Genomic DNA, 12,766 nt, shown 5'->3' on the forward strand with positions numbered 1-12,766 from the left:
CAAGCTCATTCTGAACCAGTATGTGGCAAAGGCAAAAAAAAAAAAAATGTTGGAAGAATAGATTTTATCCTTTTGTTAAAAATATATACAAACAATTTGGCTTTTTAAATTTCTTTTAACAGCTTGCATAATCACTTATAAAACCGCTGATTCTCCCTCTGCTCTTAAGATAAAGGAAACGTCCATTTGACACATCCCTGGTTAAGGTGAAGTTGATTCACAGTTAGTGAGAATGGGAGCCCCGCCTCCCCGCTTCATCATCCAATAAGCGGAGAGAAAAGAACCACTACTTCCTGTCCCCGATCCAAACACATGTACGTATGCTAGCAGTTAGCTTTGGCGAAAATACTTCTTAAGAGTGGCAATAAGTGCCACTGAAGATGGTTCACATCACTAGGATCTGCTTACGGAAGGTGAGTGCTATAGAAGATTTGTACTCTGAATGTCACATATTTAACGGGGGATATTATACGGTTTTTGACATTAGCTGGAAAGCTAACTGTCAACGCTAAATACACCAAGCAGTAATCGTGTTTGTCTCTCATGTGGTATGTTAGATGATACACCAACTATCTCTATAGCTATTGCACATGAGCAGCCTGCTGGAGATTGTTTGTAGGGCTCTGCCAACTCTCCTCCTCACACAGAGGGGCAGACACCAGTCCTGCTGTTGAGATGATGCCCTGTCCAGCTCTCCTTGAGTAAATATCAATTTCCTGCTGTCTCATCCACACTCCTGATATTGTGCTGGGAGGCGTGGCTAACCTTTTTTGTGGCTGCACATATATGAACGTGCCATCCTCGAGGAGTTTTTGAGCACTCTAGTTGCTCATCAATGCGCCACTGATCAATACACCTGTCAACCCAGAACAGCTTTCTGTATAGACTACGTCATGTTACCAAAATAAAGTACATACACACAAATAAAGTACATCAAGTAAACAGTAAAACAACAATAAAGCCCCTATAGACTATACATAGGCACATATTTGTATATTTAAACTCATATATAAAATATATATGAGTTACTGTTTAGCTTGAGTGGACTGAAGAAAATAGGAAGGATGTTCAAGCTGCTGTCAGATTTCATTATTCTTGTGAGATATGTAGGTCGCACTCTGGTAAATGATGTCAGTAAAACTTTTGAAAGATTCAATCACTTGAAGTTGCCTGTTAGGATCTCTGGTGTTCTTCGATTTCTTAATACCAGTCTGTGTCTTTGACTCTTTGCAGTATGGAAACTTTGTTGACAATCTGCGGCTGTATGTCCGTGGAGGCAGTGGAGGGATGGGTTTACCCCGCCTTGGAGGTCAAGGAGGGAAAGGGGGAGATGTTTGGGTGGTGGCGACGAAGAACATGACCTTAAAAAGGATAAAGGACAAATTCCCACAAAAACGTTTTGTAGCGGACGCAGGAGCCAACAGCGGGTAGAAATACAATTTTTATTTTAAATTCTGTCGATCATTAAAAAATGTCTATTTTTCAGACCTTCATAGAGGTTTTGAAATAGTCCTGTAAGCACGAGAGGGTGAGAGCTGTTTGGATCTCTTTTATCAACAGCGTTCGAGCTCTGAAAGGAGAAAGAGGGGCAGACAAGGAGATCCTTGCTCCTGTCGGTATCACCGTCACCACTGATGAAAGCAGAACACTCGGTACGTCAAATCTTTCACAGTCAGTCATGTGAATCTTGTTTTTTCTAACAGAAAAAGAACTGCCAGTGCAGTAGCTACCTGACTTTTGCTGTGAAGCTTCTTATTTCCTCTACCATTCTTCTTACAAGGTGACTTGAATGTGGAGGGCGATCGTGTGATGGTGGCAAAAGGAGGATCAGGAGGCTCGCTGTACTCTGCGTTTCAGCCCAGTAAAGGCGAGGCTAAACACATCAGACTGGACCTCAAGCTTATAGCAGACATGGGCCTTGTGGGGTGAGAATAGAGGGGGAACAAACCACACTAACTGAATTCTGCTGAGGTTCAGATTAGCAAAGGGGAACATCTGATTTTGTTCTGTTAAATCAACACCAGGTTCCCGAATGCAGGAAAGTCCTCTCTGCTGACAGCCTTGTCTAACGCCACGCCTCAGATTGCCAGCTATGCTTGTGAGAAGACAACCACACGCATATAGAAAAAGAAAACGTGTCTTTTTTTAAATTCTAAAAATATGCTTTGAAAGAAGAAATAATTCTGTGTTTCATTAAACTTTAATATTTTTCTGCCGTTTCACAGTCACAACCTTGAAACCAGAGATTGGCAAACTGATATATGACGATTATAAGCAGGTACAAGAATTCCACGTGTTGCCTTGTGCTGTAACTGTCTGCGAAAACATTTCTTTTTTCTTTTTACTTGGCTTACTTGATTGTTTGCTCTTTTTTGGGGGGGCGGGTGTAGATTTCTGTTGCTGATCTCCCTGGCTTGATTGAGGGGGCTCACATGAACAAAGGCATGGGCCACAAATTTCTGAAACACGTGGAGAGGACCAAGCAGCTGTTATTTGTGGTGCGTAACTAACACAAACTGTTTTTGCTTTCGGTGTAACCAGGTGAAAATTGCTTCTGATGACAATTTTGCATTTTGTCTGAATGCAGGTCGATGTTTGTGGTTTTCAGCTGGCAAGTAAAACACCGTTTAGGTCAGCCTTCGAAGCTGTGCAGCTTCTAACCAAGGTGAGCCTGAAGCTGCAAAGGCTGATGACTAGTTTTTAGATATTCATTCTGATCTCCTGACTCAATCTTCGCTCCTTTTATTTATTTTTTTGTCCCTCGTTCTCCTCTGCTTTCTAACTGCTGCCTAAAGGAATTGGAGTTGTATAAAGAGGAGCTTTTGTCAAAGCCTGCATTACTGGTGGTGAATAAGATGGACCTGCCTGATGCTGAGGACAAGCTAGCAGAGCTGAAGGAGCAACTACAAAACCCAGAAGGTTAGACTAGAATTAGCACTTATGAGTAGAAAAATCATTTAGGAGAAAAGACTGAAGACGGATTTCTACTTCCAGGGTTCACAGGCGTCCTAGTCTGTTCCAAACATTTCTCTGGCTCTGTCTGAGCCATGGCGTTTGCTCTGTCAGATATCGACACAAGCGGCATGATGACTTTTTCGTTTTCATGCATCTGAACTTCCTTTATGTGAGCATATTTTTGCAGTTTGTTGGGAGGAAAAATTGGTTTTGAGAGTATTTCTGTTCCTTTTCTTTCCCCTGTACAGAGTTCTCTGATCTGCTCCCTGAAGATATGATACCACAGAACTATTTGACCTTCAGACACGTGGTTCCCGTTTCTGCAATCACCGGGTTTGGCATCAGCCACCTTAAGAGCTGCGTTCGACAGTCCCTCGATGAAGACGCAGCCTTAGAAGTTAAAGCCACTCATCGAGAAAAGCTGCAAGCACTGAGGAAGCAGTCACAAGGACGTGCGTGAGTAACGTAGACGACATCAAGCATCATCACGCAGGACTTTGCAGATAAACATCCTCTACCACGAAGCTCCTGGGAGAGCAAAACCACTTCAATTTATACAAGTGATGGAGGTCTCTGCTTGGAGATGATCAAATTCTCACTGACTGATGCAAACTCCATCTTTATTTATTTAAAAGTGATGTGTTGTATAAGGCTGATAAAACTTTGTGAATATCATAGAAATTCACAGGCTGGTGCATAAAAGGATTCTAGTCAAGATGACTACATTAAATGATAAATACAATATATTCAGTTTCATACTACGATTTAAAATGTTTTTATTATTATCGATTTATGTTTTGTGCATACTCAGCTGCATCGTCTGTTTCACTTTAAATGGGGGCATAATCTACAATTCAAAGAACATGCAGTGTTGCAGAAAACTTGAAACTAGCGATTTAGGCCATAAACTTATTAGGAACATGTTAACTGAGATAGTTTGTTTGCTGTAGGCTTATATAGAGTCTGATTTAATTTGCAACCAAGCAGGAACCTCAGTAATGACCAATTGAGGCTGGCTCCAGCAGTGAGTCAGTCATCACAGACTCCCACGTTAAAATGCTCAACAGCAGTAACACATCCTGATGCAAAAATGGGTTTTGTCCTCATTGTTTCCCCCTTCAAAGCAATTCCAGTGGGGGTGAATCTTTGCTATAACTAAACAGTTTCATCGCTGATAAGACCTAAAGGTAAGAGTTTGGTTGCTTTGCTTGGCAGGTGTACCGACACAGGTAACCCGTTCCTTTCCACTTGGCCTCATTTCCGCTAATTTGAGTGACTGAACTGGATCTCCTGACTGTTTTTCGATCAGTCATATGGTTTGCTGTGAGGTACAGCCTGGGCTAAGGGTTCACTCAACTTTTTGACAGGGGGAAATTTTAGTTTTTATAAGGATGCGAGTTAAAATGAGCAAATAAACTTGAAGCAAATTTGTGTTTGGTGATTTTTGGTTTTATTGCTAGCAAACATTTAGTACAAAGATGTAATCGATTTAACAAATTTCCTTACTTTTTGTGCTAAGTTTACATGCGTCTGTGCAGTGCACCCATGTAGTTTCTGGGTGCACATGCTAGCATTGCATGAGAAAATACAGTAGTACTAAATATGGACACTCCAAGCTCCAAAAGAAAAATGCAAGTGTCAAGTACAAAACCAGTAGATGATATCTTACCGGCCGTGTATGTTGTCTTTAACTCATTGGTCACCTTATTAGGTACACCTTGTTAATATCAGGTTTGACCCCCTTTTTAATTATTAGTAGCTTTCAGTACTGCTTTAATTCTTCATGGCAGATTCAACAAGATGCTGGAAACAGTCATCAGATTTTGCTATATATTGTCATGACAACTGCTGCAGATTTGTTGGCTGCACATCCATGATGTGAATCTCCTGTTCCACCACATCTCAAAGGGGATCAACCTTATTGAGATCTGCTAACACAAATACTCAGATGGACCATGGGGTTTGAACAGTGCTTGGGGGTTGTCCAAGAACACTGAGCGGGTCCATGCTTCCATGCAGTTTATGCCAAATTGACCGTACTGTCTGAATGTCACAGTAGAAATCGAGCAGGCATTGTTTAATCTCTTGTTGAATTCTAGTAAGCTCTTTTTCTTAGCTGACAGCAGTGGCACTTCATGCGGTCTTCTGCTACTGTAACCCATCTGCTTCAAGGTTTGATGTGTTGTTCATACAGAGATGCTCTTCTGCATACCTTGGTTTGGTGTGCTCTGACTGCTGACAAAGACATTTAAGCCCAGAGAACTGCCACTCACTGGATATTTTCTCTTAGTCAATCCTCTGCAAATTCTCAAATGGTTGTTGGGAAAATCCCAGTAGATCAGTTATTTGTGAAATACTCAAACCAACACATCTGGGATCAATAGCCATGTCACATTAAAAGTCACCTAAGTCACTTTTCTTCCCCATTCTGTTTCAACTTCAGCATTCATCTTGACCATGTCTACATGCATTGATCTGCTGCCATGTGATTGGCTGATTAGATATTTGCTTTAACAAGCAGTTTAAGAGATGTACCTAATAAAGTAGCCAGTGCATGCGTGTCTTTGTGATGACAGAAAATTGGCATGCCACTATACTTGTGGGGACCAACAGTGACTTATGGGGACAAAGTGCCCGTCTCCACGAATTTGAAGGCATTTTTGAGACTCAAAATGTGGTTTTATTGTCAGGGTTACATTTAGGTTTAGGGTTAGACATTCATTTTTGATGGTTAGGGTAAGCATTATGTCAATTAGATGTCCTCACTAAGGTAGGGGTGTGTGTGTGTGTGTGTGTGTGTGTGTGTGTGTGTGTGTGTGTGTGTGTGTGTGTGTGTGTGTGTGTGTGTGTGTGTGTGTGTGTAAATATATGGTCTATAATCTGCAACCAGTGGAGTCAGGTTTCTTTTAAACCTACAGACTATGATGCTCTTACAGTCTGATTTTCGGGTTACCCCAGTCTGTACCTCAACACAGGGTAGAGATGTAAAGCATACTACAGTATATAAAATGCTAAGAGGCCGAGGAGTATTGTGCAGAGTGACTTAAATGTTTTGATAACACTGAGAATTAAACTGTCATGTAACCCTCATTCAGCTGAATCAGGTTTTATTAACTGGTTATCAAACCATCCTGGGAAATCAGAAGATAATAGAAATGTCTGCACAGACAGAGGTGTTGATGAAAGTTTTATTTTATATTAAATATATTACAATACTGAATGATAAAGAGGAAAAAATATGGGGATTTTTGCATCATCAGTCTGTACAGCATACAGGCAAATTAAAAAATAAAAAAAGACAACTGCAGTGTCTGAATTAGTACATATGGGGCTCTTTAGGGTTCCTGGAGCAGAGTGCTGATGATTCTGGTGTGATGGGAACGCATGGCTGAGACTGGGTGGTACACAAATACATTCAAGTCTCTGGCCAGACAGCTGCTCTGCAGGGATCGGTCAGTCCAGCTGTGTGCGGAGGCAGATATGTTTGGAGTAACACCTGTACAATCACACAAATCACTACTGCCTGCCAAATCACTACTGCCGTCCTCGATGGAGAATCCTGTAGAGTTTTGCCCAAGGCACCAGGACAAATGTCTCGCTGCTGCACAGTATTATGATGTTAGAAACATTTGTAAGGAACTCAGAAATGATGCTCTCCCCAGCCTGGGGAAGCCCAGAAAGATCACTGGGCCGCTGGACACCGATAGTAAGACCAGAGGAACAAAAATAAAGAAAGTTCTGGTAGAAGGCAAATCATGAGCCCAGACAGCAACATGTGTCCAAACCTTACATCAGCACGTAGCATCGTATCAGCACATGCGTAAGGAACAACAGCTTCTATTGGCCCCAAAGGACAAAGGTGATGAAACGAAATGCTCTCCATCAAACTCATCAACCCACGTAATTACAATAATGCACTTAATTAATGTTTAAATAGCTGCTGTACATAATGCTGAGGGGGAAAAGGTGAACATTACAAAGGTACTTAATAAAAAAAAGATACTAGTAGCAATATTAATCCAATATTGTGAAGCTCATATTACCTATACAGTCCTAATGCATACATGAATTACAAATGTAAAAGTGCCCACACTGGAACAAAAGCTAACAACAGTAAAATGACAAACATGAGGCCTTGACACAACAGTTTCTCCACAGTGTAGAGCACTGACTGTACAAAGAACTTGTTGGTGAGCGGGATTTGCATCCATTAAAAAAAAGAAACCACCTTAAATAATTACACTGGCACGACAGTTAGCGTCGAACCACCTGCCATGAGCTTTACAAGCAACTGTGGTACACAGACCCATTAAAAACACCAGGAAAAGGCAATAGGGGGGAAAGACTCATCCGGTGACATGCTCATTTCCTGTTATGACCTCATAAAGAGCCTACCGGCGAAATAATCTGATATAGATCTGTCATGCTGTTGGGTCTTCGTAAGCTCGAACAGCAAGCACTGTACAGCATAGTTAATCATTTACAAGGCTAAATATCTCAGTCGTCACAGCTAAATTCAAAATGCGCATTTCAGTCAATTTCCAGATGCTGGCTGAGGCGGGTCACCAGCCAGATGTTCAATTACTCACATTCAAGTGGCTGCCACTGGAAAAATGGGAGTGCAGCCGTCTCAAACACACAAACACCTTGTCACCATCATTGGGAAATTTTCAGGAAATTCCGTGAGTGACAAGCGGCACATCTATAACTACGCCAAACACATCTCGTCCGTTCGTTTCACTCGGGAACGGGACGTAAAACTAATAAAAATGTAGCTAAATTAATATCGATCGAGAACGGTCTTAGCGACGCTCTTATTAATGTGCCACAGTCAACATCGCTGGATGTCTGTGTGTGTGTCTCACAGAGATGCATGAAAATAGTGGCTAAGGTAAAAAATAAACACACATTCTGCTGTGGATGGAGAAGGCTATACAGGTCACAGTCACAGAGCAGGAGAAACCCAGACTGCAGGGTCTCTGAACTTATCTACAAATCAACAGGAAACAAAGAAATGCCTCTCTCTCTGTCTTTTTGTCTTTCAAAACAAAAGAAAACTCATACTCTGTGTGTATTTTACTGTACATATTTACACACAAACCAAAGGGAGGAACAGCAGAGTGGGGTCCATGTTGCGGTGATACAATATGAGTTACCTTTAGTGGAGAGAAAGCATTAAGCCTACAGACGTTATAAAATCACAGCCCCATTTGCATGCTTTCCTTTCGGGTCAGACCGCTGTCCGTCTCGTCTTTTCGGTAGGAGGGAGTTGCCGATAAACACGGTCGTCTCATGCATACAGTGTTGGCGTTTCTACAGTAATTCACGTCAAAATGATCCGACGCAGATCCGGCGATGGCCTGGCTCCCACAGCTCCTTTCAGAGAGGAGCCTGTACAATTCAGATGGGATGATGCTGAAGTGAATACGACATGAGACAAGCTAAAGAGGGGTAAGGGTGGTGTGGGGGTTTTGGGTGGGGTTGTGTCGCGTTGGTGAAGCTTTAAGCAGACAGCAGGAACAGCTCAGTCTGAGCTCCAGCTGGTCTGGAGAGGATGTGGAGCTGGTGTCTCTGCCGGGACTCCACATCGTCACGTAGAGATCCACTGAATGAGGCTGTTTGGCAATACGGCCTCGCAGATGCTTGGTCACATTAACTCAAACTCAAACTCTGCCTGTTTCCTGTCCAGTGGGTGGGTGGGGCTCTCTCTTTTTCCTCTTTAGTCGCTTAGAGTCAATTTTGTATCATTTTTGTGTTTGTTCATTCATAGAAAAGGAGAGATGTGTAGTTCTTTATAGTCTTGTGTAGAGAGGGCAAGACAGCTGTTATATTGAGGTCTCCCACAACTGGAAATAGAAGAGAAGAAAGAGAAGCCTTTTAGCATCTCCCAAAGTTTACTGCTGGTCGGTCACATCACTTCCTTTTTCCACAGAGTTCAGGCTGGACTTACAGTTCTGCTGTTTTCCTTAAACCTTATGTCATTATAACGTGCTTCAGTAGTTTCATTTGCACACACAACCACCATTAAATGCAGAAATCCCTGTATTGTGTTTCTGATTGATACTTACCCTGGCACTCTGCCTGTTGGCTTTCCTCTGGTCATCGGGGAGAGGAGGCATAGGGTATGGGTACCTCCTGCTGGATGCAATAGATCCTGTGGAGGAGGTGGGAGACTTGGCAGGCGATAGCGTCCTGAGAAAAGAAATAAAGTGATCGTGATGTGACGTGATCATAAAGCTATTGCCCCCTTTTTTTTTTAGTTAGGGTAGGACTAAGATGTCCAAAGACACAGATACATAAATCAGGTTAGATCTGTGACTTTGGGCAACATCCTCCTTCAGCTGCTCCACCTATTCAGTTTTCACCTTCCTAAATAGCGAGTTTGCTCCTAGAAGCTGCTCACCAGAAAGCAAAGAGACAAAATTATAAAATAATCACTGCAAAAAATGTTTAGCTTTTAAGAGCAAACCCTGTGCATGATATGTATTTATTTACACAGCAGTAAACAGTTCCCGGCTGCAGTGTGGGCACAGTCATAGTTCCCTTCATGCTTCACCGTCTCACAGCATTTTCGGCAAGCGCCAACACACTCTTAGCTAGAAGCTGCAGAACAATAACTTTAGCCACTGTGGACAAAGCATGCTGCTAAAGGTAACTTCTGCTCTAAGCTTAGCTGGTGTGTTGTCTTGATGGGATAGCTCAATCTGCGGGAGCATGAAAAGGCGACTGGGACAGCGGGCCAGACCGGAGCTGGGTAAAAAAAAAACAAAAGACCAAGAGTCAGAGGAAGAGGTCCAGTCCAGTGAAACAGCAGCAGAAAGCCTGCAGCGTGTGCAGCGGCTTCTATACATCACTGCACCGTGGTGACTGAATGGTCCTGGGTTGGCCAAAATGATGGAAAGACCAGAGCAATTTGACGGCAGGTTGCAGAAGTTATTTTTTTCTCCTCGCATGAAGGAACTTTGAAGTGTTTAAACCTTTAACGTGTCTCTTCTGTAAAACAGTGGCATCTGATCAGCTTCATATTCATTCTGTAGCTTACTGTTGGTCTATTTCCTTTTCTAAGTCTTTTTACAGAGGATTCAATATTCAGTTTGCAGTTAAAAGTTCTGCAACCTGCTGCTCCATGTCTCTTCATTTTTTTGGGCTGTTTCTACTCTAGGTAAGAAGAGGGAGAGGGTTAGAAATGTGCGCCTGGACAGTGAAGGTCTATAGATTCCAGTGTTGGTTTGCTGTTTACTGATGTTTGGGGTTTTTTAGCGAGCTTCAGCTTGTGTTTCTAACCATCTATAGACCTTGGGCACGATCAGAGATTTTGCCACAACAGCGCAATGATGATGTCAGAGCGGCACCCGAAATATCTGGCTCTGCGGTGACATCACACTGACGCGACGGCTCGTGAGGTCACTGTGAGCGAGGCGGAGGGCCGAACAACACAAAACACTTACTGACGGAACAACATTGAACATGCAGAGGTAACAAGAGACTGAGAGGGAGGGAGGAGAGCAAAGAAGGGAATAAGGAGAAATTAGGAATAAAAATGACTGGATTATAGTTTTACACTAGCACAGACAGTAATAGCCATCTTTGTTTTTGCATCAATACAATAAAGCAGGAAAATAAAAGTCTGCAACTTAAAAATTCAGCACTTGAGTTGTAAGAAAAAAAGTAAAGTTTAAAAATGTCTCTTTATCATCCTTATTTATGCACAAGTGGCAACCTTTTCTCAGTTGCAACATGCCATTCTCTGAGATATAGCTTTGAATTGTCTCCAGAAAGGAAAAAAAGACCAGATTGGCACTAAGCCTTCCTTTCCAAACCACAAATCAAACCAAAAAGTGAGGGAGTTTTTAGACAAGCGTGTGGGGTATACAGGACGTGGTCCGAGGTAATACCTAAGGTAAGGTCCTTGAGTGTTTCTATTCACATCTTCTACCCATTTAGTTACATCATAAAACTCTGTTTTGAGGCGAGGGGTTAAATACCTGTGGGAGGGTTGAGGGGGAGGGAAGTTAAAGGGACACAACACAAGGTGAGGGGGAGAAGAGAGAAAAGAAAGGAAGAAAAAAGAAACGGACAGAAATTTCTCCAGAAATAAGCGAGTGTGAGGGGGTGAGGTAAGGGGAAGGGAGAGAGGAAGAGGAAATATTTTAGGAAAGCAGAGCAGAGCAAAGATATTCTGAACAAGATGCAATTGAGGAAAAAATGGTGAGAAGATGGCAGACAGACCTGTGTGTGGTTTCAGATGAAAACGGCACTATGAAAATCACAAACACCTGTGTCGCGTGTTACAGGCTCGGTTGCATGTTGGTCTCATCATTCCAAGCAGCTATAGCTTCTTTGCCACTCCGGCAGTCTCATGCTTATATCGAGAACATGTGCACTACACACTACTCCTTATGCCAAGACCTTCAGACGCACAAACCGACCGACATACGAGGCTGGGAGGCAGCTGATGCACACAGCTCACTGTGCATTCACAGTCAACAGGCAGGTATGCACATATCTTATTTGTTCACAGGCTGTAGGTAAAGTCTAAAAGATTTAAAGCTTCGGCCTCAAAAGCCAAACAGAAGCTTAGAGTTCACGTTGATAGAGCAGGTCAATGTGAACAATGCAAAACGAGATACAATTACATTTTTCTGTCTGATACAAACAGAAGCATCGTTTCATTTTCTTTACAGAAATTATTTAATGACAAGAATATCAAACTTTATCATTTATTTGTTGACTGTCAACAAATCTAATAAAAAGACCAAAACCAACAATAAACTGATTGAGCATACGTGTTCTACCCTCTCTGTCTCCATTTAACTGTGGCCAAAGATGAAAAGCCACAAATAAAAAAAAGTCATAATAATTAATTGTTGCCCACACAATACTGAAACTGCACACTGCTGTTACAATAAACACAAGCACTGCAGTTAAGTCTCTTCCTGCTAATGTTATGATTTCTACAAACACAGAGTAATGGTCTGAAGCATTCAGGTGTGTTTTAATACACAAATAATACAATCTTCCCAAGACCGGACGTCTCAGTAAGTTCTCCCCGAGCTCAGACAGTGTAATTCTCAAAGAAACTGCTTAAAACTCAAGAGCTACATCTCAGACTCAACAGGCATCAGTTAGCTTGTTATTTGTTAAAGTTCATGACAGCACAAATGAAAAAAGACTGAACTTGTTTGGCTAGTTTGGAAGAGTTACCAGTACAAAGCCTTGTTTTTGAAGAAAAACAAGTTGGCAACATGGCTTAGGTTTGCAGAGTTGCATCTTATCAACAACAACATTCCTTCAATTGTGTCCTTTGGACAGATAAGACCAAAGTGGAGATGTTTAGCCATAATGCACAGCACCTTATTTGGAGAAAACCAAACACCGCATATCAGCACAAACACCTCATACCAACTGGCAAGCATGGTGGTGGAGGGGTTATGATTTGGGCCAAGCAGAGCTTGATCCAGGCCAAGCTTTAGCTGTTAGATAGATGACTCGAGAAAGCTTTGGTACAGAAGAGTGCATGGTTGACCTCTTCTGTACCAAAGCTTTCTTGAGTCATCTGTCCAACAGCTAAAGCTTGGCCTGGGTCATGCAACAGGACAATGATCCCAAGCCTGCAGCGTGTGCAGTGGCAAAGCTGTGAGAGAGACAGACAGATGTGCATAGAGTCCTGCAAAAACTTTTTTTTCATATGACTGTATATGTGCATATGAACATGCAGACTCTGTGGGTCATTGGTAGTCACATCACATGGCAGTAAACAGTTGACTTGGAGAGCAAAGGAGGGAATGCAGCACAGAAATGTAATCTTGAA

The 12,766-nt window shown here is 42.2% G+C and overlaps 2 protein-coding genes across 4 annotated transcripts in view; one reads left to right on the top strand and one right to left on the bottom strand.

Moving 5' to 3' along the window:
- The first annotated feature begins 187 nt into the window (after window positions 1-187).
- Window positions 188-6,598, top strand: gtpbp10 (GTP-binding protein 10 (putative)). Its single transcript, XM_086311794.1, has 10 exons — window positions 188-413; window positions 1,234-1,427; window positions 1,561-1,652; window positions 1,781-1,925; window positions 2,025-2,098; window positions 2,226-2,278; window positions 2,391-2,498; window positions 2,588-2,665; window positions 2,796-2,919; window positions 3,204-6,598. Exons 1-10 carry the CDS (start codon window positions 381-383, stop codon window positions 3,413-3,415), a joined length of 1,113 nt encoding a protein of 370 aa, XP_086167920.1. The 5' UTR covers window positions 188-380; the 3' UTR covers window positions 3,416-6,598.
- adam22 (ADAM metallopeptidase domain 22) overlaps window positions 6,132-12,766 on the bottom strand; it is a 67,126-nt gene continuing 60,491 nt past the window's right edge. For 2 of the 3 annotated variants that reach the window (XM_086311791.1, XM_086311790.1), the window contains exons 30-31: window positions 9,024-9,147; window positions 6,132-8,801 (exon numbers count right to left, since the gene is read on the bottom strand). In XM_086311791.1, the coding sequence (XP_086167917.1) occupies window positions 8,781-8,801; window positions 9,024-9,147 (145 nt within the window). In that variant the 3' untranslated portion in view covers window positions 6,132-8,780. Of the gene's footprint in view, window positions 8,802-9,023; window positions 9,148-10,850; window positions 10,941-12,766 lie in introns of all 3 variants that reach the window. The other variant, XM_086311792.1, reaches the window with a different exon arrangement.

This window comes from Aulonocara sp. 'chitande type north' Nkhata Bay, linkage group LG11 (genome assembly GCF_057382095.1).
Source record: "Aulonocara sp. 'chitande type north' Nkhata Bay isolate Kocher_YH1m ecotype deep benthic linkage group LG11, A_spYH_male_GT1.1, whole genome shotgun sequence".
Lineage (NCBI taxonomy): Eukaryota > Metazoa > Chordata > Actinopteri > Cichliformes > Cichlidae > Aulonocara > Aulonocara sp. 'chitande type north' Nkhata Bay.